General features: G+C 39.1%; 2 protein-coding genes across 2 annotated transcripts; one reads left to right on the forward strand and one right to left on the reverse strand.

Annotated features, from left to right (window-relative positions):
• Positions 1–527: 527 nt before the first annotated feature.
• On the forward strand, positions 528–6,354 carry LOC137786425 (troponin T, fast skeletal muscle isoforms-like). Its single transcript, XM_068578316.1, has 10 exons — positions 528–722; positions 1,390–1,408; positions 1,934–1,979; positions 2,189–2,305; positions 2,457–2,534; positions 3,212–3,325; positions 3,430–3,539; positions 4,081–4,171; positions 4,633–4,673; positions 6,163–6,354. Exons 1-10 carry the CDS (start codon positions 605–607, stop codon positions 6,197–6,199), a joined length of 771 nt encoding a protein of 256 aa, XP_068434417.1. The 5' UTR covers positions 528–604; the 3' UTR covers positions 6,200–6,354.
• Positions 6,355–10,104: 3,750 nt separating this feature from the next.
• LOC137786435 (myoblast determination protein 1 homolog 2-like) lies at positions 10,105–12,448 on the reverse strand. The gene is made up of 3 exons (XM_068578337.1): positions 11,664–12,448; positions 11,013–11,082; positions 10,105–10,614 (listed from the first exon to the last, which is right to left on the reverse strand). The coding sequence occupies exons 1-3, from the start codon at positions 12,273–12,275 to the stop codon at positions 10,445–10,447; spliced, it is 852 nt and encodes a 283-aa protein (XP_068434438.1). The 5' UTR covers positions 12,276–12,448; the 3' UTR covers positions 10,105–10,444.
• Positions 12,449–24,782: the final 12,334 nt, after the last annotated feature.

Here is a 24,782-nt window from a genome sequence, read left to right on the forward strand (position 1 = left end):
TCTTTTGTCCCCAGGGGGCGCCAGAAGCAACACAAGAAATTGTTAAAAACTGCAGACTTAATCTTGGAGAAAATAACTTTGTTGAGAGTGCAATTGAGTTTGTTTTGGAACAAAATGTTGTCCGGGACAGATTTTCCTAAACCACTGGAGTGTTTGGTAAGAAATCCTCTTCATGCTCGTTCTCACACAATCTGTCCGTACAGTATCGAAACATTCTAGGCTGCGACATAAACGTTATTTTTATGGAGTCAGAGCGCAGAATAAAACCTTAGGGATGTTGTGGAAGCACAATCTGCCCACTGTGTTAATGCAGAATGATTGCACAATGTGGAGTGGGACTCTGCCGCTGCCTGTTTACTTATATTATTATGATTAGAAGATGAATTTAAATAAATGTGCTTCCTAAGCTGTGCACTCTGGAGCCGGCTGCCCCGCTCCCACCATTAATGGTTTCTGTTCTGCTCTTGCTTTGGACGCTTGCTGCATGCAGACGGCTATGAAGAGGAAGGTATGTTGAAGTTGTCCCTTTCGCATCTTTTCCACACATAAACAATGTCACGTTTTGTCTTGCTGGTCTTCCGTGGAAAGAGGGACGCGGGGGAACATGTGCAGGGATGCAGAAATGCTGAGTCATGTGTTTTATGGGTGCCCCACTGCTCATCTCTGCTTCTTCTCTTCTTTGCATGATTGCGTCCTGCCAGTGGACGAGGGAGATCAAGATGGTAGTTTGTATTTCCTGCTGAGTCGCTGTTGCTCTGCCTGCATTTTTTCTTCCCCGTGTTATCTGCTGTTTTTTTGTGTTTTTTTTTTCAGTGTGAGGGTCCCATAAATATATATGTATGTATATATATATATATATATATATATATATATATATATATATATATATATATATATATATATATATATATGTATATATATATATATATATATATATATATATATATATATATATATATATATGTATCTATATAGATATAGATATATAATCACAAACTTTGCTCACTGTTGAAGTTTGTGTTTTATTTATTTACCATAAATTAACAGTAATTTACTGTCAAACTCCTTGTGAAAAGTGTGCGATGAAGAAGATTAAATAGTTTATGTGGTGATTTATTACACACAGCACTCATTGGATTCCTTTGGTTTGATTCACACACTAATGCACAACAAATTAACACACAATAGATAGAATAAACCAGGTAACACTGTTTACTCACAACACTTAAAAGACAAACACAACAGAGACGTAGATCTACTGGAGTTGTAAAACAACATGGACGTCCCCCTGATTAACCAGCAGCCTTTTGGACTTTGTTCATTTTCTTGTTTTCTAATGCGTTTTCTTTTTTTTTTTCTGTTCCTGTTTCAATGCTTTAAAAAAACAAGAGGAGAAGCCAAAGTTCAAGTGAGTACATTTACTTCCTTCCCTTGTGATTTCACATTGCTGCCACCTTTGAAGCTCTCTAATGACCACAAGGGGGTGACTCCTCTGGTTGTATAGAAGTCTATGCTTCATGTGTTTAAGCTGCACTCTCTCCCCTGGCCACCAGGGGTGACTCCTCTGGTTGTATAGAAGTCTATGCTTGATGTGTTAAAGCTGCACTCTCTCCCCTGACCACCAGGGGTGACTCCGCTGGTTGTATAGAAGTCTATATAAATGACTCTACATCTCTCTTGATTTATTCACTCGGTAAACATTGTAAACACTTATATGTCTCAATTTCTAGTTTCAAGTCTTCTTCAATACTGCATGATTTTATGTATAAATGTAAATTATGGTCATTTCGAGTGACTATGATCTTGAGACGGGAGGAGTGAGCCGACAGGTATTAACTTGGTTGCAATGTGAAGCCACTAGATGCTACTAAGGCCGACACAATGTCTCTTTTTAAATGCTGTTCAGAATTTGAACGTTCTTTTCCTTTGACAGACCGTCCGCTCCGAAGATCCCTGATGGAGAGAAAGTGGATTTTGATGTAAGTTGACTTGGTTTTGTTGACTGATGTTCATCCAGAAACATTCAGCGCTGGAATATAACTCTGTTTATTTACTCAAGTACTGCACTTAGGTACAAAATGAACGTAGAGAGAAATTGCACCTTGTACTTACATATCATGAACATTGTTTTAATTGGCGACCTCCTGTGTGTCCAGTTTGTTAGTGACAGCTGTCTCCCCTCTCGCAGGACATCCAGAAGAAACGTCAAAACAAAGACCTGGTGGAGCTGCAGTCGCTGATCGACGCCCACTTCGAGTGCAGGAAGAAAGAGGAGGAGGAGCTCCTCGGCCTCAAAGACAGGATTGTAAGATTATATATATATATGTATATATATATATATATATATATATATATATATATATATATATATATATATATATATATATATGTGGAAATAACTCAAAAAAAGAGCTCTTTACTATCTTCACCTCTGCATTTATTTATTTGCATTTCAGGAGAAACGCCGCAATGAGCGAGCCGAGCAGCAGAGGGTCCGAGCCGAGAAAGATAAAGAGAGGCAGGCCAGACGGGAGGTTCGAGTTCAAACCCCTTCACCTTCATTCTTTAGATTCTCTGGACAGCAGTGAGCTGGTGAAATGGATTCACAATCACAAACAGTGGTCATTTAATTCATGTGTTTTGGATCTGCACCTTATTGTTATAAAAGACTTTTTAATAGTTACACTTTTCACACCTTGAAATGTGACTACTGCCCAGCAATACTGCTCAGGTTTTATTTCATATTATCATTGTATCTTCATAGCATTTTATTTGATCTGTTCTTATCCTTGTACTATTTAGTCTTATATTATATTATCGTATTATTATTATTATCATACCCGTATATTATAGTATCTTATCATCCTATCCTCATAGCATCTTATCTAATCTTTGCTTATGTATCTTATCTGATAGCATCTTGTATTATTTTTGTATTCTTATTTTATCGTGTCTTATTTTGAAGTATTTTATCTTTTCTTATTTTATCTTATCGGATAGCATCTTATCTTTTTTTAATCCCTATTTCTTCTTATCTTATCTTATTGTATCTTATCTTATAGTAGAGTATCTGATTAGATCTTATTTTATTTTTGCATCCTTATTTCATCTTATCTTGTCTTCTAGTATTTTATCTTATCTTATGTAATCATATCTTATTTGATAGTATAAAACCAGTGAGATCATGATGTATATGAAATACATTTTACAGGCTGAGCGTCAGAGGAAGGAGGAAGCCGACGCCCATTGGAAAGCTGAGGCGGAGGCCAAGAAGAAGCTGACGCTGAGCAGCATGGGGTCGGGCTATAGCAGCCACCTGCAGAAGGTTAGGGTTCTGAACCGCTGCTTCAACTCCCCACAAACTAGGTCACAACGTGTTGTTTGTGGCGTTTGAACAGGTCAGATCATCTTCTTTTTCTTTACGTCTAGGTTGAACAGAAGAGAGGCAAGAAGCAGACAGAGCGAGAGAAGAAGAAGAAGATCATGGCAGAGAGATGCAAACCCATGGACGTGGACGGGTTCAGCGAGGACAAACTGAGGTAACCTGGAGGGAGAAGGAGACAACGAGACATGGTATGAAAATGTCCTTACAGTGATCTAACAAAACTGACGTAATCAATTTTTTTGGGAGAGAAAAGGCACAGCGAAAGTGACAGTAAAGCAATATATTTAACCGTTCTGCAATTTGCTGATCAGATTCTCCTGTATTTAATGGATTATGTGTTGGGCCACATTGTGTATGTGTGCAATACTGTGCTCACATTTCTCTGTTTTCATTTATATTTTATACTATTAGCATTCACCTCCTTTTTTTAGGATTACATTTTTTAAATTTTAATTACATTAAGTTTACGTCATTGTAATTCTGTGGAAGAGAGGACCTTGCAAAGTAAGATTTTCATTGTATGGCGTAACTGTGCCCAATATCTTGAATCTCGAATTTCAACGCCGTCACTAAGGATTATAATTTTTTTTTACGCCACATGCAAAACTTCAAAAGTCATTTAAAACAAAAACAATAAACACAAAGTTTTAAAATAAGATGCACATTTTTTTATAAGCTGTTCCTTTTTTTTCCAGAGAAAAGGCGAATGAGCTTTGGAAGTGGCTCCACGACCTGGAGGCCATTAAATACGACCACTGCGAGAAGCTCACGAGGCAGAGATATGAGGTCAGTGACCCGGGATACATGTAGGGCCACACTCCAGCAGTCACATGCGTGTAAAGTAGAGACTTGTTCCACTTGTTTCTTGAGAAAACCCCTTCCAATATTGCCACATATGTTCGACTCATCTCAATATGGCCGAACCTGCAGCTTCATTCAGCCCGACGGAGACACAGCTGGTCCGATGCATTTGGAAGCTGAACAATCTTTTATTTTGACTTTAGTTGTTTTGGGCCTTTAGTTTGCTTCAGTTGTTGGTTTACAGATGAGACAAAAAAAGAATACTCCATTTATTTTTGTTTTGGTGTAAATCTCACATTAACACTCCAACAGGAGTTTTAAATATGGCACATTATGTTCATGAAGTGGTATTTTAATTAATGTTTAAAAAGTTGTTTCAATCGGAGGATCACAGAGTCCTGAAGGTGTGCAGGGGAGACCCGATGACCCGTCTGTTTGTCTTCCAGGTCGTGTCTCTCAGAAACCGCATCGATGAGCTGCAGAAGCAGTGAGTCGCTCACACACACATCAAGAAACACAGAAGCTACATACAGAACAATTACTCCAAGATCCGAATGGAAAGTTGAGGCTTTAGTGAAAACAATATTCTAATAAAAAGTCTACTTTATGATGTAATATAATCAGTAGTGGAAGAAGTATTTACTTAACTTAAAGTCACAGTAATGCAGAGTAAAAAAGTACTGGTAAAATACCTGCGTTTAAACTGTTACTCATACAAAAGTACAAAAGTATTAACGTTAACAAAATATGAAAAAGAACGACCCATATATTCAAATTTCATGTTTAATATTGCAGCTGGTAAATGTGGAGCCGATTTAAACTACATTATTTACTGCTTTAATAATATTGGTTGGTTTGAACCTAAAATTAATACTGAACTATTAACTAAAGCTGTCAAATAAGTGTAGTTTATATATGAATTAGTGCTGTCATATTAGCGCGTTATTAACGGCGTTATTGCAAACCAATTTTAAAGGCGTCAATTTTATTAACGGCGTTAAATCATTTTTATTTTTCAATGCTGGATGTCGCTCAACCGGATGTAGCTCATCCGGAAGCAAAACAATAGGCACGCCGTTTGCGCAAAGAAGCTAGACTAACGTTACGGTTTGAAATTAATGAATGGTGAGCGCGATACGGCAGAAAGAATAAGATGTTAATGAATGGAAAGTTTACTTTCAAAAAGTTGTCAGATGGTTCCCTTGACAAGACCGAAGTGGTATGAGCCGTTTGTCATTGTGAACTGAGCTATCATTGTAGCTATCCAGTCTGAAATACCACTCGATGGCCAAGCACACACCTGATGCTAACTCTGCGCCCCCTCATCATAGCCAGACACAAATGAACGACTTTAGAAAGAAACACATGGACACCACAACGAAGAACAAACTTACTGCAGCCAAAGCTAAATGGATGCTACTGCGTGTAGCCTGTTAACGTTGTGGAGGACGAGGATCTAGCTGATATAATACACATCACGTCCAACGACAGGACCTACGAAGCCTGACCGCTCTCTCTCTCTCTCTCTCTCTCTCTGTCTCTCTCTCTCTCTCTCTCTCTCTCTCTCTCTCTCTCTCTCTCTCCTGTATAGGCATGAATGTTGCAACAACAATATTGCCGAAGCATCAAAACACATCAGAAAAGCATAGAAATATACAATGTATACAGATCAAAAAAATAACAAGAATAATAAAACAATAAGTAATTAAAATAATCTCTCTCTCTACCTCTCTCTCGCCCTTGTTTACCTGAAATGTGCACTTTATAATTTTATTTTGTAAACCCTTGTTTACCTGAAATGTGCACTTCATAATTATATTTTCAACCGCCCTGTTTGGCAATTGTTTTTCAATTAAATAAAACATTTGCATGAAGCAAACCAATCCACTTTTTCATATCTATCCAGCTAAAATATTCAACTCATAAAGCATCTCTGTACACATCTGATGCTGTTTTTGCTCTTTTGCGCCTTGCAGCAGCAAGAAGGGAGCCGCCGCGCGCCGCAGGAAGTGAGCAGCGGCCGAGCGACGGTCAGCCCGGAAAGAGGCTCCTTCTCTCGGCTGCAGCATCGGCTCAGGCCCGGTCGACACCCGGAGCGCTGGAGCGACTGGACGTCTCAGTGTCTGCTTGAGGACTTCAGCTCTAATAAATACATTTTGAAAATGTCATTGTTTGATCAATCTCATTGATAAGCTTCTAACAAACAGTAGGTTCATGCAGTCTTTTCTTTTCACTGTTTAACCAGTATCTCTGAACGGAATCAGTTGTATAATTTTATTATTTATATATATATATATATATATATATATATATATATATATATATATATATATATATATACAAATATATATATATCCTAAATAATATTAATCTAATATTAAATACATATATATATATATATATATATATATACATATATATATATATATATAAATATATATATATATATATATATATATATATATATATATATATATATAAATAAGGGCTGGGCAAGATAACGCGCGTTAACTTTTCAATCAATTAACGGCGTTAATTATTTGATCATGCGTTAACTGCATTTTTTTATTTTAAAAAAAATTTTGGGGGGAGCTTTTACTTTGAAGGCAATAATTCAGGTCGGCCCTCGCACTTCCGTAGCATTACCGGACTATTTGCCGACTTGAACCAGACGTGAAAGCACATTGTTCTGTAGTTTCTGTCCTTAACGAGCACCGCGCGAGTGAGTCGCTTCTCAAAGCTTCACAGGCGGTCACCGGCAGCTCGCGCTGCAGGCTCAGCGTCCCGGATTGAAGATTAATTGCGCAAAGCCGCCGCTGGTACCTGTCAGCTGTCCTTCACATCTCCACCTCATTCAACCAGACGAGGTGGAATAGTGCACTTGTTCAAGACAACACAGACTGGACTTTGCTCACTGAGTAAGAAAAACTGAACTAAAAACATCAAAAGCACTTATTGTTTTTGTATAAAGTTAATCAATTGCTGGTCTTTAACATCTTTAAAGTAAGCAGGGGACTGAAGAACAAAGGACAAAAGAAGGAGTGGTTGTCCCTCACAGGGACCCTTACTACTGAACAGTACCTGTTCAGAAAACAAAAAAGGAAAAAATATGTATAAACTATATATGTGTGTATGTCAACTTGCTGTTGCTCCAGAGTGCTGTTATATTGTTCTGATAACATTACTTTAAAATAAAAGCTGCAATACGTACACTAGTTTTTACTTAATTATTGATTGTGGCGCATAATAGAAAAATCATTATCAGTTAAATTTTTTTCAACTTTACCCAGCCCTAATATATATATATATATATATATATATATATATATATATATATATATATATATATATATATATATACATATATATATATATATATATATACATATATATATATATACATATATATATATATATATATGAATGTGGCGCATAATAGAAAAATCATTATCAGTTAAATTTTTTTCAACTTTGCCCAGCCCTAATATATATATATATATATATATATATATATATATATATATATATATATATACATACATATATATACAGATATATATATATATATATATGTATATATATACATATATATATATGCTGTTTATATTATTGTTCCATATTTCATATCAATGGTCTGCTTTAACAACAATGATTGGCAGTCCATTATAGTATCTTTAAAAATCACATATTGTAGTTTTACAAGTACTTTTATGTACCAGACATATTGTGCAGAGCTCCTGAGAGGTGACTCTGCGCTCAGCCAACCCTTCAGACATTATGCATGGTGAATGTGTAAACTAGCTGAATGAATTTGGGAACAATATATACAGTATAAGAATGAAGAATGAGACATAGTTTTTTTTTTAAAGGAGACAACACCAAGTCACATTGTGTTAGGTTCAGGCTCCAGAAAGGAAAAAAGAAGAATTGAGAAAAAGTAAATTACAACATAATTGTGATGTGTTCATATGTCATCCTATATTGGGACAGAAAAGTGAAGTGGACCGGTTATACTGGGACATAGAGGCAGAGTGAACTGGTTATACTAGGACAGAGAGGTGGAGTGGACCAATTGTACTTGGACAGAGCGGTGGAGTGGACAGGTTGTACTGGACAGAGAGGTGAAGTGGACGGGTTATACTGGGACAGAGAGGTGGGGTGGACTAGTCATACTAGACAGAGAGGTGGAGTGGACTGGTTATACTTGGACAGATAGGTGGAGTGGACTAGTTATACTGGGATAGAGATGTGGAGTGAACTATTCATACAGGACAGAGAGGTGGAGTGGACTAGTTATACTGGGATAGAGATGTGGAGTGGACTATTCATACAGGACAGTGAGGTGGAGTGGACTAGTTATACTGGGGCAAAGAAATGGAGTGGACTGGTTGTATTTGGGACAGTCTGTACACATAACATCCCTGTCCCGGAACTTCACATCAGATCAGGAAAAACTCCCCCAAATAAAGATATTAAAAACCTTTTCACAGGGAAAAAAGGGAAGAAAACTAAAGGGAGAGCAACAGAAGAGGATCCCTCTTCCTGGATGGGCAGAAGCAATAGATGTCATGTGACCAGAATGAATAACATAACAGAGTTACAGCACATTCAATGAATATCAGAATCAGAAACCGTTTATTGCCAGGACTGTTTTCACAAACGTGGAAATTATCTTGGCGGAAGGTGCAACATTAGACATGAGACGTTAGACGAGACAAACAGTCAACGATAACACAGTGCAGGGAAGGGAAGGTTAGAGATAGGTCTGTAGTTAGCCAACACCTCTAAATCGAGAGTGGGCTTCTTAAGAGGAGGTTTAATTGTGTAGCCCTGAAAGGTTTTACTTTAGAACATAAAGTGTTGAAATAATGTTCATAGTTTTACTATTAAAGTGTATCATTGCAAAAAAAACTAAGCTATCTAAATTTCAGAAACGTAGAACTCAAGTTTATATTTCATCTCCCAAGACCCGCCACAATTGAAATGTATGTGATCAAAAGTATGCTGTTATTCCATTTAGAAAGTGGTGTCTCCACGTGTGGCCTCTAAGTATGGTGTCCTCACAGCGCAAATAAAACAAGTATGTGTGTGTGTGTGTGTGTGTGTGCGCATGTGTGTGTGTGTGTGTGTGTAGGTGTGTGTGTGCGCGCGCGTGCGCACACACACACATACACACAACTTTTCCACTTATTTGAGGGATACATATTGTTTGTGTACATGTTTTAATTTTATATTCAGAGAAATTAATAAAGTACTTTTTCTTGATATTTTTTTCACAGATAATTTTACTTCAGCTGCAGTGAAATTTCTGTAAAGTAACTTTACTTTTGCCCGAGCAGAGTATTCTTGTACTCTCGTACTTTCCCTCTCCGGTCATAGTTTTTTAGTTGAAAAATATTCAACAATCAAACTCAAACGTCTTCTACATAAAAATGTGCATTTGAACATCACCGCTTCATCAGGAGCTTTCAATTGGCCTTCATTCTGGAGTTAACAAAATAATGACATCATTGTATCATATGAAGTTATGAAGAGCAATAGGATGCTGTTTATTTTACGGTAAAGGTCCTATGTCAAACCGAGCGATACATTCACGTAGTTTATGTCTGCACCAACAAATGAGAATATTTGTTTACTCGTTTTCCAAATATCTGGCGTGAGGCGATTTAAGTTCTGATACTTTAAAGCTGCTTTAATTAATAATTAATACAAACAATAGATTAAAAGGAGTTTGATTATAGTGACAAACTTTACTGTCTTAGTTTGACATGAATATAATTTTGCTGCATCACAACAAATGAGTAAAAGATCTAGAAAGCTCAAAGAAATGTTATCGGCAGTCGTTCCTCCTGGAAATTTAAGCTTTACAGTTTATAATCAAGGCTCAATTAATAAAATATGAGAGGTATTAGACTGAATATAAATATGTATGTATTTATTCAAATGACATTCACACATAAATAATACATAGAAACATAATGACACAACAATCGCAGCATCCCTGTGTGCGTGCATGAGCATGTGTTTGTGTGTGCGTGTGTGTGTGCGTGTGTGCGTGTGTAATATGAACAAACAGCTCTTATTTACAGATTTACAAAATGGTCCGCAGTTTTCATTTTTGCAGCGGAAATAAGTCATAAAAATATATATTTTTTCCCTCCAATGATAATGTTAAAACTTAGCAGCGTTCGCTTCGTTCAAAAAGTTAAAAACTGAAGAAAAACTGGACGCAAACTTTTGGAACAAATTCTTGCTCCTTCAGCATCTGGAGGTCTTGGAGCCTGCAGGGCTGCTGTGAGGCGACCCGGGGCCCCGGGGGACCACGCTGTCCCCTGGAGGGGCCGCGGCAGGATCCCTGCTGATTCGCTCCACGATGCTGGACAAACAGTCCAGACTGGAAACTTGCGACGGTTTTCTGCTGCTGGAATCTGTGTGGAGAAAAACAACTTAGTTTCTGCTTGCTTGGATTGAAAGTTTGTATTTCTTATTGTTTTCATGAGAAATGTCATGGTGTCAGCCCATTGTAAAGGTCTTATTGAAGAAGAGTAGATGGTCATATTTAAAGCTAGAGTGTGTGCTCTTCTTCAAAAACATTTAGTATAAATTTAATGTTCTGACCAAACATGCAACATATCTGATATCTGTGCTTGTATAAAGTCTGTGCATTTAATTTGTTATTGAATGACAGAAGTGTCTTAGAACTGCATTATCTCTAGTGACCACAAGAGGGCGACTCAGATTTTTCTTTTTAAAGTAAAATTCAAAAGAGAAATGTCAGAAATGAGTCATGTAAAACAGAAAGTGGTCAAATGAACGGGAAACAGACCGTCCGTGTGGCTGCAGTACGAGCTGTCACTGTTCTCACTTCTGCTCGAACACGGAGGGACGAAATCCATCTGGAAACAGATCAATACAGTGACCTACAATCAACAATCAATAATCAAATGTAACTTTTCTACATTATTTTAAAGAGTAACTTTGTTCTGCACAGATTGTTGGAATTTTATCCTTTTTGTGATACGTTGGTAGTCTGTAGTTTTTATCACAACTTTGTCACTTTTCATGCACATTATTTCATTTATTTAGCATGTAATTAGCATTTTTAAATGGAAAAAAGACTTAAAATGTTGATCTACTCTACTTTTCTCCTAATTCCTTAAATCAAGACATTGAAGTGCAACAAAACAAGAAAAGAAGATTCATCTGTATTTTAAAAAAATCTGATCGTGCACTTATTTGCGTTATTTCTTTCTAAATAAAACAAATTAGTTTCAAAACTGACTTCAAGAGAACTTTTTCACAGTTTGGTGTAAAAATATAAAAAATATTTTGGTCAATTAAATTGGAGTTTTCGTAATTTGACTCCCTAGTTAAACACTCATGAAAGCACTGTGGCCAAAAGAAAAAGTAAGCCAAACACATTCCAAACATTTCCCGAAATGACAGGTGGACTCGCTCAGCTGTTCCTGGGACTCACCGGGCCGTCGGAGCAGTCGGAGCAGTTGGAGCAGTTGGAGCATGGGCTGCAGGCGCCCGAGTCCCCGCTGCTGGGCTCCGGCTGCGGGTAGAAACCGCCGCCCCCCCGGCCGCCCCGCAGCAGTGCTTGCAGGGACTCAATGTAGCTGATGGCGTTGCGCAGAATGTCCACCTTAGGCAGTCGCTGGTTGGGGTTGGCTGCCGTGCAACGCCGCAGCGTCTCGAAGGCGTCGTTGACCTTTCCGAGCCGCCGCCGCTCCCGCATCGTGGCCGCTTTCCTCCGGTCCTCGAGGGACGTTTTCCTTTTGCAGGCCTTGCACGCCCAAAGCAGGCAGCGCCCCGTCTGGTGAAGCCCCCCCGGGGCCCTCACATGCTCATCCTCCTCCTCCTCTTCCTCCTCATCCTCCTCCTCCTCTTCCTCTGCGACAGGGACGTGGTGGTGGTGGTGGTGGTGATGGTGGTGAAGAAGATGGGCCTCTGGTTTCAGCAGGCCGGCGTTTAATAGCCGGGAGTCCAGGTCGTCGAAAAAGTTCATGTCGCTGGTGCTGAAGCAGGGGTCATCGTAGAGGTCATCAGCCGAGGACAGAGGGAAGGAAAGGTTGGACAGATCCATTGGATCTCTGGAGGAGAAGAAGTTCCCGAAAAGTTCCTCAGATGAAAGTAAAAGGTCCCCTCTTGGATAAGAGCGGAAGAAAACCTAGAAAGTTTTCACCTGTCAAAGTCAGCTGACTTCAAATAAATAAAAAACAGAAGCTCTTCAGAGGAGGTGAGAGTGCTTAAAGGGACAGTTGGTGTAACTTCAGCTGCCTCGGCAGGCTGGTCTTTATAAAGGAGTCTGTGTGGAGGCGGAGCCAGGGTGTCACTGACCAATGATCTGAGGGGTGCGGGCGTGTGTGTGTGTGTGTGTGTGTGTGTGTGTGTGTGTGTGTGTGTGTGTGTGTGTGTGTGTGTGCGCGCATGCCGGTGTTACTGAGGTGAAACTCAGCAACAAAAAGGAAGCAATAAAAAAGTACTTCTTAACAAATCAACTGTTGTTTCTGATGTTTGTAGATAATTAAAAAAATAAAATGACTCTTTGAGATGTCGTCACACCTTTTTAAGCGAAAGGTAAAGTTTACTTTTTCTCACGTTTCAGCAGACATCTTTAACCGTCTCCTTCTCCTCCATCAACGCGTCAGTGAATGAAGTCATTCAGCGTTAAATAAGAACAACTTCCAACAATAATTAAGTAACATTTGAAAATTTCAAAAATAAAAAATAAACACACAAAAGGAAAAATAATAATATTAATAAAAATAAATACCAACAGGAAAAAACATTGATTTATTAGTGATGGAAATGTGAACTTTAGCAATGATGATTTCGCAATTATTTTAAGCCAAACCACCATTGTTTACTAAACCTGACTCAGCAGTTTTGTTGCTTGAACCGGAATAAGTTCATTTTGAAAAAAAAACTTCATGCAATGACTGGGAAAAGCCTAAAATATGTGTTAATGTCTATATACAATTACAATTACAATAGGCAAAACATTTTCATCCACAAGTTGATTTAGAGGTTTTTTCTTCCATGTCTTCTTTTCTCTGAAATTACACATTCAGGTGTTTATTTCACTATTTTGTCTTTTTGCATTTTTAGATTTCTTCTAATGCCACCCAAATATACCGTTACATAACGCCTCATTTACAGATTGAAACATAACATTTCAGAAAACTTGTAATACAAAAAATATGTTTTTAATGTCACTAATGAAGTGGTGAAGTTTCATGGTGATATTCATGAGTTCATGTTTTGACCCTATTTCCCTTTTAGAGTCTTCAGAATGTGTAACGTAACTAAACATTTCTTTGTTTGTGCTCAGACTCTCATCCAGAATTCTCCACTACAGCAGCTCTGACATCCACCAAACTTTATTCTTTCATTCCCACGTATCTTCTGAGGGTTTATGCAGAGTGGTTTGTTCACGCAGCATTCATAATCTCATATATACAACACATCTTGTGAATATGTTTACTCATGTGTTGTCTTAACGTGTTTCCTTATTTGTTGACTTGTAAAAGTGAGACCTTTCACAGCTCTGGAGATCTAGTGTGTTGACGTGGGGCAAAACGACTCCTCGCAGCTCAATGAGGAGGCACTACGTTAAATTTAGCAGCTCGTGAAACCCAAGACAAGTGCCCTTTAAACTTCGGCTGGTATCATTTTGGAATACCACCCCCCAACCAAAACATTTTTTAAATCTAAACTAAAACTATTATTTCATACTATTATTTTGTTGCATTAAAATGCTCCCACAACGTGCCAGAGAGTTACCAGAATTATTTGCCAAGTGTTATGAAAGTGAGATATTAATACATTATGGAAGTTATATTGAGAGTTATGCACGATGAGTCTCTCTACCACCCTGTCGTCCGTTCTGGGATTCATCCATGTTTTCATTTAACAACTTAAACTCTTTAACAGTGTTTTTACAGCATGAAAGTTAATTCTAGCATTTTAGTCAACCTAAAAAAACATCTTTTACAGTGGTCGGTTGTATTTAGCTCCACTTTCTCTTGTCACGTCTGGTTACAAAAAAAACAAGATGGCCACGGCCAAAATGGCAAAGTCAAGGCTTAAAAAACGTCTGTCCAACTACGTCCAATTCTTATTTACAGTCTATGCTTCCTACTGAACACATCCTTTTCTAAAGCAGCTAGTCACTTTGTTTTGTATCTTTAGCGTATTGATGGCAGTATGGTGTGTGGAAAATAAAGTGAAAATATGTACCAACGTGTGTGTTGATTATAGGGATGAAGGATTTATCTGTTTTTTTATTCAGATATCTAGCTTCAAAACACATCCCCGGTTGCTTTCGGTGTTTTCTCAGGATTTTGGTTGGATTATAATCAGACTGAATAGAAATGTCTGGTTTCAGTTCCGAGGCGAGTGTGATCACAGGCTCTGATCCTGCAGCGTGATACTAAACATCTCAGTCTGCTGTTCTAATCCTGCATTGAACCCCAGAAGGCGCCAGACACGACTCCCCACAGCTGAAACATCAGCCGGAGAAGACATTAGCGAGCAGCCAATCAGAGGCAAGACGAGGGGCGAGCGAGCACGGACCAATCCCAGTCGAGCATTTGGAATAAGTTAAAATAATACCGTGTAAATAATTACTTACACTTTTACCCAGTTACTTTTATTTCCTTTTTTGTTTTTCAACTAAAACCAAGGTTATAAAGTACCGCAATGCTACATTAGCTCGCCCTTAAGGTCACTTGAAGGTCACAGCCTGAGCGACTCGCCCATTTATGACGTAGAACTTTCTACTTTTCTACTTTCCAGCCTCAGTCTCATTTGCTGTTGCCTAAAATTGAACCAGATTCAAGGATTTTAATCACATCTCACTATTGCATCTTATTTCTTAAATAGCAACTTTTAGACTATTTTTTGATGTTTGACTGTTTTTTTATATTTAAAAATGAAAATTCTTAATTGTTTTTAAATATTGTTTTCTTCTGCATTATGTTGTGAAGGTTTTAATGTTTTCATGTGAAGCACTTTGAATGGCCTTGTTGTTGAAATGTGCTACACAAATACCCTCCCTTCCCCCACAGTCCTGTTCCTGTACATATGAGTGTGCGATGCCTGGAAGCGACACACCTCCGCATCCCACTTCCCTTTCTTACGCCACCGTCTTTGAATCAGCCACTTACTGATCTCGGCCGAGTGGGAGGACGGTAACGAGGTCGTGAGGAGAAACACCCCCCAAACCAAAATACTGTCTTAAGTTATAACGGATTGACATGGTGATATTTATGAGTTCATGTCCTGTTAACTGACAAGGTTTAATTACACGAAACGCGTTACACGAAATTTTTGACCAAAGTAACTTATTTTAATCAAGCTTTTTATAGTGTCTGATGATACTTTACTATTTATATTCTTTTATATTTAATTTTAACAGCTTACTTACATTACTAAAAGTTATTTTTTCTTTTTGATGGCTTTGGATAAGATAAGATATTCCTTTATTAGTCCCGCAGTGGGGAAAATTGGCAGCACACTGGTAAAGTACACACAAGAAAATAAAAATAAACAAAGGTATATATGTAGACAGAATCAAATGTATTCATATTTCACCGGTTGAAGTGATTAAAATGAATAAAGTGATTGAAGGTTTTTTTCAGGTCCTAATTTTGACATTTTTGTGTAGAGTATATTAAGTTACACATGTTGTGTTATGAATATACAGAGTGACTGCACTCTACCGATTGAAACTGACATATTGAAATCTCATTTAGCTTTTAGTTGATCTGGAGTCAGCACGGGTCATCTCTCTCCAACTCTCAACAACTCCAATCTCCACTGGAAATATATTTATTTTAGATTTTGACCAAGACCAGGACCAAATCCAAAACCAAGACCAAGACCTGGACCAAAACCAAAACTAAGACCAAAACCAAAACCAAAACCAAAACCAAGGCCAGGACCAGGACCAAAACCAAAAACAAGACCAGGACCAGGACCAAAACCAAAATCAAGACCAAAACCAAAACCAAGACTAGGACCAAAACCAAAACCAAGACCAGGACCAGGACCAAGACCAAGACCAGGACCTATACCAAATCGAAGACCAGGACCGGGACATAGACCAAGGCCAGGAACAAGACCAAGACCAAGGCCAGGACCAAGACCAGGACCGGGACCAAATCCAAGACCAGGACCACGACATAGACCAAGGCCAGGACCAAGACCAGGACCTAGACCAAATCCAAGACCAGGACCAGGACAAAGACCAAGGCCAGGACCAAGACCAAGATCAAGGCCAGGACCAAGACAAAGAACAGGACCAAGACCAAATCCAAGACCAGGACCAAGACCAAATCCAAGACCAGGACCAAGACCAGGACCTAGACCAGGGCCTAGCCCAAGACCAGGACCAGTACCTAGACCAAGACCAGGACCTAGACTAAGACCAGTACCTTGATCAAGACCAGGACCAAGACCAGGACCAAGACCAGGACAGGGCTTGGACACAGTCACAATAAAATGTGCATAAACCGTTCAGACTCCTCAAACTGATCTTAAAACATTCCCATAAATACACACAGGAAAAAACTACAATTAACCTTTTTTATTGCCATATATATAAAAATATGGTACATGGTAAATGGACCTGTACTTGTATAGCGCTTTTCTAGTCTTCCGACCGCTCAAAGTGCTTTAACACTACATGACATCACTCACCCATTCACAACCATTCAGACACTGATGGGAGGAGCCACCATGCAAGGATTTGCCGATTTGAGCCTGACGCACTAAAAGCATGTATTGTTATGTAGTTTCTGTTCTCAGCTGGCGCGAGTCGCTGAGTCGCTCGCCTCACAAAGCTTCACAGGCGCTCAGTCTACAGGCAGGCTCTCGCTGCAAGCTCGGCATCCAGATTGAACATTAATTGCGCAAAGTCGCCGCTGATACCTGTCAGCTGTCCTTCACACCTCCACCTCATTCAACCAGACTTCAGTGCACTTGTTCAAGACAACACAGACTGGACTTTTCTCACCGAGTAAGAAAAACTGAATTGAAAAAATGAAAAGCACTTATTGCTTTTGTATAAAGTGAATCAATTACTGGTCTTTAACATCTTTAAGGTAAGCAACAGACTAGGCATGGACCAAAGAAGGAGTTTTTTTGTCCCTCACAGGGACTCTTACTACTGAACAGTACCGGTTCAGAACAAAAAAGATAACAGATTCATAAACTATATATGTACATATGTTAACTTGTTGTTGCTCCAGAGTAATGTTATCAGAACAACATAACAGGAACTTTAAAATAAAAGCGTACACACTGTTCATGCTCAATCCTGATTCTATTTCCTGCCTCTCAGTTGGTCTGAAGCTCTTAATCCCGTTTCCGTCTGCGAATGTCTCACGTTTCATTTAAGAGCCTTGATATGCACTGGGGCTGATGCCAGATCAGTTTATAGCCTCGTACCATTTGTGGTGGAGGGGGGGAATTCACACAACAAGTATAAAGCAGAACTAGTGGTTATTGCGGAAAAGATCGCTCTTTTCACGGCGAGAAGCGACGGAGATAAGCCACGCCCCCTTTGTCGTTTGCTTAATAAACATTACAAACAGCATGGCTTGCAGTGGCTTTCATTATGTTCTATGCATCGCCGGCACAAACATGTATCACTTGCAAAAACGCGAGGTGTTTAATGTACGGATCCAGAAGGTCTTGTAAATAAATGATTCCTTGTCGGCAGAATCAATAGCGCTCGTACATGAAGTCATAATGATGTGAGCTCATACATGAAGTCATGATGATGTGAGCTCATACATGAAGTCATGATGATGTGAGCTTGAACAGGAAGTCATGATGATGTGAGAGCGGATCTTGGCGATCTGGGAGAACTGTCTCCCTATAAAACTAATATAACTAATAACGCTCCTTCTTCAATCAGGAAGGGAACTGCTTTTTGTCCGGTTGGAGTGGACAACTTATCCAGTGAACTTTTACTAAACCTGCTCTGGACCAGGTTAACCGTGTCGTGTGTTAGGGTCAGTACCGACCTGTTTTAGTTTTCCAAGGCATAAAAGAACCACATAAAATGTGTTTATTGCATTAAGGCTTTTTGACTTTGTCAGGAACCTCTATTTCAACAAAATACAACAAAAAAAAAAAAAGTTTCACTAAATTATAAAATGCTCCGGTTAAAATGATCACCATTGTGTTGTTAAGGTCGGTTTCGGCAGAGTTATAAAAATAAGGAAGACAAAAAAAGCCCCACAGGCCCCCACTAAAAATATTAAAACCAATATTTTCACGGATAAGGAAGCCTAACAAGGTAACCAAGAGATGAGAAACCAATTGGATGATAGAAAATTGTTTTTAGTGTATTTTACAGCTGATTTAAGACACGGATCGCCAACGACCCGCTAACTCAGGGGATGGAACTAGAAAGCTAACACAAGAGGAAGGTTAAGGGATTTCTATGTGTTGCTATGGGGATTGTTCGAAAATTGCTTCGAAGAACCTAAAAAAGCCTGACATGCGTCATCTTATCCTTAAAAGTCTCCAGCTAACTCAGTAAGCCAGGTATGAAAAATAGGGCCCAGGAGAATGAACTGCTCTAATGGTGTGTTCACACCAAACGGGTCAAGATTTTTCTCGTCAAAAAAGGATGTTGACACCAAAAGCAGCATGACTACTCGGGGCGCCACAAAGGGGGTGTGGCTTATCTTAGTCGCTTCTCTCCGGGAAAAGAGCAACCTTTTCCGCTATCGACTACAGAAGAAATAACCACTAGTTTTGCTTTACACTTGTTGTGGAAGTCACAAAAACGTGGGAACATCAAACGTCCTCATGTTTGGGTTGATAATAGTATCCGAAGCCGCACACAGCTCGGTAAATTTCACCAACTCCAGGAACTGCGTCTGGCTTATCACTGTAAAACTACTTTCCGTCATTCACAAATTCCACTGGTTCTGCTTTATACATGTTGTGTAAATTCCTCCACATACGTCAGAACATTAAACTCCATCAAGCCTGGGTTCATAATATTATCCGTAGTCCCACAACAGCGTCTGAATGATGGCCGCTATCAGCGCTACTTCAAAGGGGCTGGCAGAAGTTTGATTCAGCACCAGCAGGACTGCCGTGACGAGCGGAATATCTAAACAATGATTGGCTGCCACGACAGTGACCCACACATTTTTGCTTCCGGAGTTGGGAAATTTCAACTCGACGCGCAAGTTGAAATTGTTTGTTCTGCCTCAACGCGTCTTATGTGCTGCCCGCTGAAAAATACGTATCTACGCAGCTTCTACGCAGCTGTGCTTTGACTTTGCATACTCGCGTCAGTTTACTGCAGTGATGATGGATGGAAATTCCCACATTGATTTTCGAGAATCATGTTCTGTTTTTATTCTTATTTGATGAAAGTGAAAACTCTCGTCTGATCTCTGATTAAACTTTAATTATGATCAGTAATGACCCACTAGAGAACGGGGTGGACCCACCAAGAATACAACGTTTTAATTCAAAGTTTAAAAACTCCATCTGAACTTACTAAGAAAGGATACAGACATATGTTTATGTTGTCGTACTTATAAAGCCTCCGGTCCTTCATGTCATCTTCATGTTTGTGTGGTTGTCTGGGGGTCTGTGTAACAGGGTGACGGGGTAAGGGGGGTCATCTTGCTCTGGTAATCCTGCTACAACAGCTGAACCTCTAACCCCTAACACCCCTCCCCCTACCAACTGCAAAAACCCCACGATTCCACTTCCTAAATTGAGAGTCCTTCAAATGTCCCTGAAAATGGCTGCGTTTCCCAGATTCGATCGTTCTTAAAGACTTAAGAAGGCTCGAAAGAAGGTGCGCCTAAGAAGGAGGGCTAAGATACGAGTGTTTCCCAGATGCGTTCTTAACTGCCTTCTTAAGATCTCGCCAAACATGCTTCCTAAGACGCTCTTAGTGCGAGCTGTCCACCGCCGTGTTGCTGAAACTAAATCAATCAATGGCAGGTTAATCGATCACCCACCACTTTATCAGCGCATAAATCACACCCAGCACACTGTGGGCCCCACACACAGGTGCAATTATGCTACGGGCGTGCGTGTGTGTGCCATCCACGAAACCAATTACCCGGGGATCACAGCCATGGGATGAAGGCAACACTGCAGCGGGTTGGTCTCTGGATGTGTGGTGACACTAGCATGACGAGGCGTTGGATCTCCACACGGGGAAGCCGGTACTTGGACTGGAGAGCCCGGTCCGACAGCACATTAAGTGGGGAGAAGTGCTGACGCTCATATGCATTTATGTAAACTATCTGGCTTCGCGCACTGCGACGCTGTTGGTTAGCAGCGAGAATATGCTGTATTGCAGCCGTGGTGTCTCTCATGCGTGGACTTCAGCAACGCTGTTATACGTGGAGCCTCTCTTGATGAGGTTCAGCAGAGTTTAGTTACACCTGTCAGTTTCCCTGATGTCTATGGAATACCACAGGGTTGTTGATGTTTTTATAGCTAACGTAAACTTATATGCAGAGGCCAAATGTGTGTGCAAACGTAATGAGTGATAGTAATGCTGATTTATTTTCCTTATGTCGCTACAGGAACACAGGGGAAATTCTTTATTTTTATCTCGTTATTTTTCTTTTAATGCTATTATTTTTCTTGCGTCAGTGTTCTGCAGCTGTGGGCGCACGTTCCTCATTACCCATGGTTTAAGTATTCCTTTGAGTGTCAGATATAACTTTCCATGACACGGCTGAGTGAGCGTTTAGTCGCTAAGAAGGCTGTTAAGAGTGGGTCAGACTGATCTTACGTTTGCTTCTTAGTGAAAGAGCGTCTTAAGCTAAAAACGACTCTGGGAAACATGTCATTCTTTCACAGTGCTCTTAGAGCGCTCTTCAGACGCTCTTAGCGCTTAAGAGCGTCTTAACGAATCTGAGAAACGCGGCCATTATCTTTCCAAAGAGGGTTGTCTGTAGGTTGTTGTTTAGGCTTTTCACAGAGTTGAAAACACTCAGAGCAGCTCGAAAACACATTGTCGGGAAATCTTTTTTAGATCATGCTAGGTGTTTATAGTAATGATTAAAATGTGGTGAATTTCTTTTTTTTTTTTAAATGTTATAAAATAACACAAGTATTAGAACTCATTTGGGTATCATATCACTACTTGAACACCGATCTGCTAAATCCTCAAAGCTCATGCCCCGTGCGGGGCACTTTGGGGCTCACTAAGGATGGGTAAAATGCAGAGACTAATTCCCCCCCACTGTGGGATTAATAAAGGATTCTTAATGAATCTGCATCCCACCCGTGCCCCACCTGTAATAGCTCCGCACCTGACTAGAGGGTCGCGCCCCACAGTTTGAGAATCACTGCTCTAGATAAAGACATTTATTTTTTTCCTGCCGGCCACTGTAGTTCTCCCACACAGAAGTTTTCAGTTGGCTGCAATCTGCAACCTCACCACTAGATGTCACCATCTAGATGGCTTCAAATGACGACGCCCTGCTGCATTAAATGCACCTCTTTAAATGTAAATCTTTGTTCTGGTGTGTCAACTCTTGGGGCTGCTCAGCGTGCATGAAAACATTGTAGGTGCTTCTTTAATTTCATAGACTGAGTGTTCAGGATCAAATCAAGTAGGAATCCAGATGTGTGACAATCGGAGGAACGGTAAATCTGCTCCTCCTCCTCTCATATGTCAGACTCCAGACTGGCTGGCTGGTCTGAACACCTGCTGCGGCCTGTTGGCATGGGAAGTCGGGGAAAACGATACCGAGCCGTGAGCCCACGAAATCCAGGGATTGCTATGAGCAGACTAGGCGAGGAGATAACTGAGCTCAGATGGTGAGTGGACACCAAGCGGGGAAGTCAGGAACAGCACTGAGTGGTTAAAGTGTGAATCATGAAAATATAATTAAAATTACAAATAGATCATCTCATAATGCATTTCATAAAAAATATTCCAGCAAAGCAGGTTCAGTTCAGTTCATCATAAGTAAAATTAAGAATGTTTTATGTAATAATATTTTCTGTCAAAAATGTCATTAAAGTATAATTTGCCAAAACAATGACATACAAAGGCGTACTATAAAATTCAAAAACTTTAAAATTCATAGGGTGGGTTGCACCAACATGTATTAAATTAATCCTGGTTTGTAAATCGATGTTTAAACAATCAGTGATGTGTTGCACATTTTAATTTTAACCTTAATTTTAAACAATGGTTTAAACAGTATTAGTTTATGTTCAATGTCCGCCACAATGGATTCCGATGAAAAAGTAAACTAAGCCTATCACTATAGGGGCTAAAGCTAATAAACTCTGTCACATTAGCCAGCTAGGTAGCTATTATGGCATGTCAAAGAGGTTTAAACTATTCAACATTTGAAAAGATGTTGCTGACCAAGTTAATAGAGGTGTTTGGGGTAACAATTGAGGATAAGAGGACTGCCAGCAGCACACTAGAGACGAAGAGGAGGAACTGGGTCTGGAGAGCTGAGCGCTTCAATGGCTCTACCAAAGAGACAAGGGAGAGGGCACGACTGAAAGCCTGTTGGGAAAAACCTCAAGACTTAAGCCAAAAAAGGCATAAAATCGCAAAGCTACTAGGAGCTGGAGAAGCAAAGCACAGCAAAATTGATCTCACTTCCATGCTTGATTGCTGATCCAACCTTCCCATTGAGGTATATAACAGACTCCTTTGTGAATATTGCTGTGAAAACTCGCTGTTGTCATACAATTCGAGTGAGTTTAACCTATCTCTAATTTTCCTGCGAGAAACTCTTTCCTCGAACCCCTTCCAGCAAAGATATGCAGCCATGTTGTCAATAAAGCGGAGATAAACCTCCTCCAGCGGTGGTTTAAATATAACTGCTAATCCAGGTTTAGACTAGGTTTAAAATGACTGGTGCAACATGCAACACATATGATTTTATTGCCAAAGGATTAGATTTACCCAGGATTAATTGTAAACTAAGGTTAAACTAGGTTTAAAGTTTAGTGCAACTGGATTAAAAGACAAACCTGATTTAGAACTAGTTTAGGAATTTATTATTGTTGGAATTTTCTTACAGAGACTAGGTACATTATTTTCAGGTGACGATACACTTAATAGAAAAAACTAAACAGACACCAAACTTTCCTTGTTCTTTTTACTACTGAGAGTAAAGTCTCTCTTCAATTAGTTATACATTGTACAGGGAACTGTGTGAAATAATCTCTGTTAAAGAATGAAAATATTAAAATATTAATCATAATATATTAAATCAATAATCATAAGCATTTCATCTGATTTATTTCAGAAAATAATCATTTAATAATAATTTAATATTCATACTTACATGCTTTCATGAATGTTTAACATTGTACAGCAATGTACATATTTATGATACAAATCCTCTTTAAATTAACTATCCAGACAATTTTTTTTTCTTATTAATATTTATTTTTTAGATTTTTATACATCCTGCAACATTACAATACAAAACATACATTTCACGTGGCAGTCTGCAGGTACAGGTGGTTCTGTTTGATGTGAACAAATACATTAAGGATTTATTTCAGCGAGAAACATGTATCCATAACGCACCGCCATGCTCTCCTAATATATATATATATATATATATATATATATATATATATATATATATATATATATATATATATTGTAATTGAAAGGACGGATTGTGTTCAGTTTGTTCTTCAGTCGGGTAGAATTTGTCTCTTCGCTCTGCGTTGTCGCCCATAAATATCAGAATGTTTGTGTGCTATTAAACTACAATAAATAAATAAAGTGCTCCACGTACAGCTGGATTTAAATCAGTTAATACACCTCTCTAGTGTTGATTATATTAAGTATAAATCACATCACTGAATATACAGATTATTACTTTTCTAAAAAATACAAATATCTAAGAATCTAATATTGCAAAACATTTTTAAAAGTTATTTACAAAAACAAGGCACAACATGAGAAATTCTCAATGACGATGATGATGGACTGAAGCGAGTCCGGAGGCTCGCTGGCTTTAGCACCTCAGGGCTCGCTTCCTGATTGTTTGTATCACGACTCCTTTTTCATATGTTTTTGATACATATCTTTAAATCTTTTCAGTCGTGCATATATGAACTCGTTCAGAAACAACTGATGACTTACTTTTTGTTTTCCTTTGCTGAACATTTGCATCTCTTTGCAGGCTGACATGGAGGTGGCGGTGCAGCGGTGTCTTTTTAAAGGTGTTTGTCCATCATTTTGAGATGCATAAGTTATCATGGTTAAACTCCAGCTTTAATAAAGACATGAAGCATCAGCTTCACTCGACAGTACCGAAGTTGCCGCCTGGTTTTGACAAATCAAGTGAGTATCTTCTAAAGTTATTGCGTCTTTAGTATGGAATTCCCTCACGCCTCCTTCATGGCTCAGCACAGACAGAGGACCGTGGCGTTTTTCCTTTGTTCCTCTGTGAATTGTAAATTATATATGGCGAATACAGCAAGCAAAAAATCTTTTAACTTTTAATAAATTTAAAATACTTTTGACTCTAATGAATCAAAATTCTCATAAATAACGAAAAACTCCCCATGTGGTGTCGTCATAAGTAGGCCACGC

Source organism: Clinocottus analis, unplaced genomic scaffold, assembly GCF_023055335.1.
Source record: "Clinocottus analis isolate CAN_PGR_092001 unplaced genomic scaffold, fCliAna1.0.p SCAF_1, whole genome shotgun sequence".
Taxonomy (NCBI): domain Eukaryota; kingdom Metazoa; phylum Chordata; class Actinopteri; order Perciformes; family Cottidae; genus Clinocottus; species Clinocottus analis.

Excerpts from the sequence above, each read along its gene's own strand:
- LOC137786435 (XM_068578337.1), bottom strand. The coding sequence starts at position 12,275 with ATGGATCTGTCCAACCTTTCCTTCCCTCTGTCCTCGGCTGATGACCTC. Across the intron at positions 11,083-11,663 it reads CCGACTGCTCCGACGGCCCG|ATGGATTTCGTCCCTCCGTG; the intron begins GTGAGTCCCAGG and ends ATCTGTTTCCAG. Across the intron at positions 10,615-11,012 it reads GTACTGCAGCCACACGGACG|ATTCCAGCAGCAGAAAACCG; the intron begins GTCTGTTTCCCG and ends TTCTCCACACAG.
- LOC137786425 (XM_068578316.1), top strand. The coding sequence starts at position 605 with ATGTGCAGGGATGCAGAAATGCTGAGTCATGTGTTTTATGGGTGCCCC. Across the intron at positions 3,540-4,080 it reads TTCAGCGAGGACAAACTGAG|AGAAAAGGCGAATGAGCTTT; the intron begins GTAACCTGGAGG and ends TTTTTTTTCCAG. Across the intron at positions 4,172-4,632 it reads TCACGAGGCAGAGATATGAG|GTCGTGTCTCTCAGAAACCG; the intron begins GTCAGTGACCCG and ends TTTGTCTTCCAG.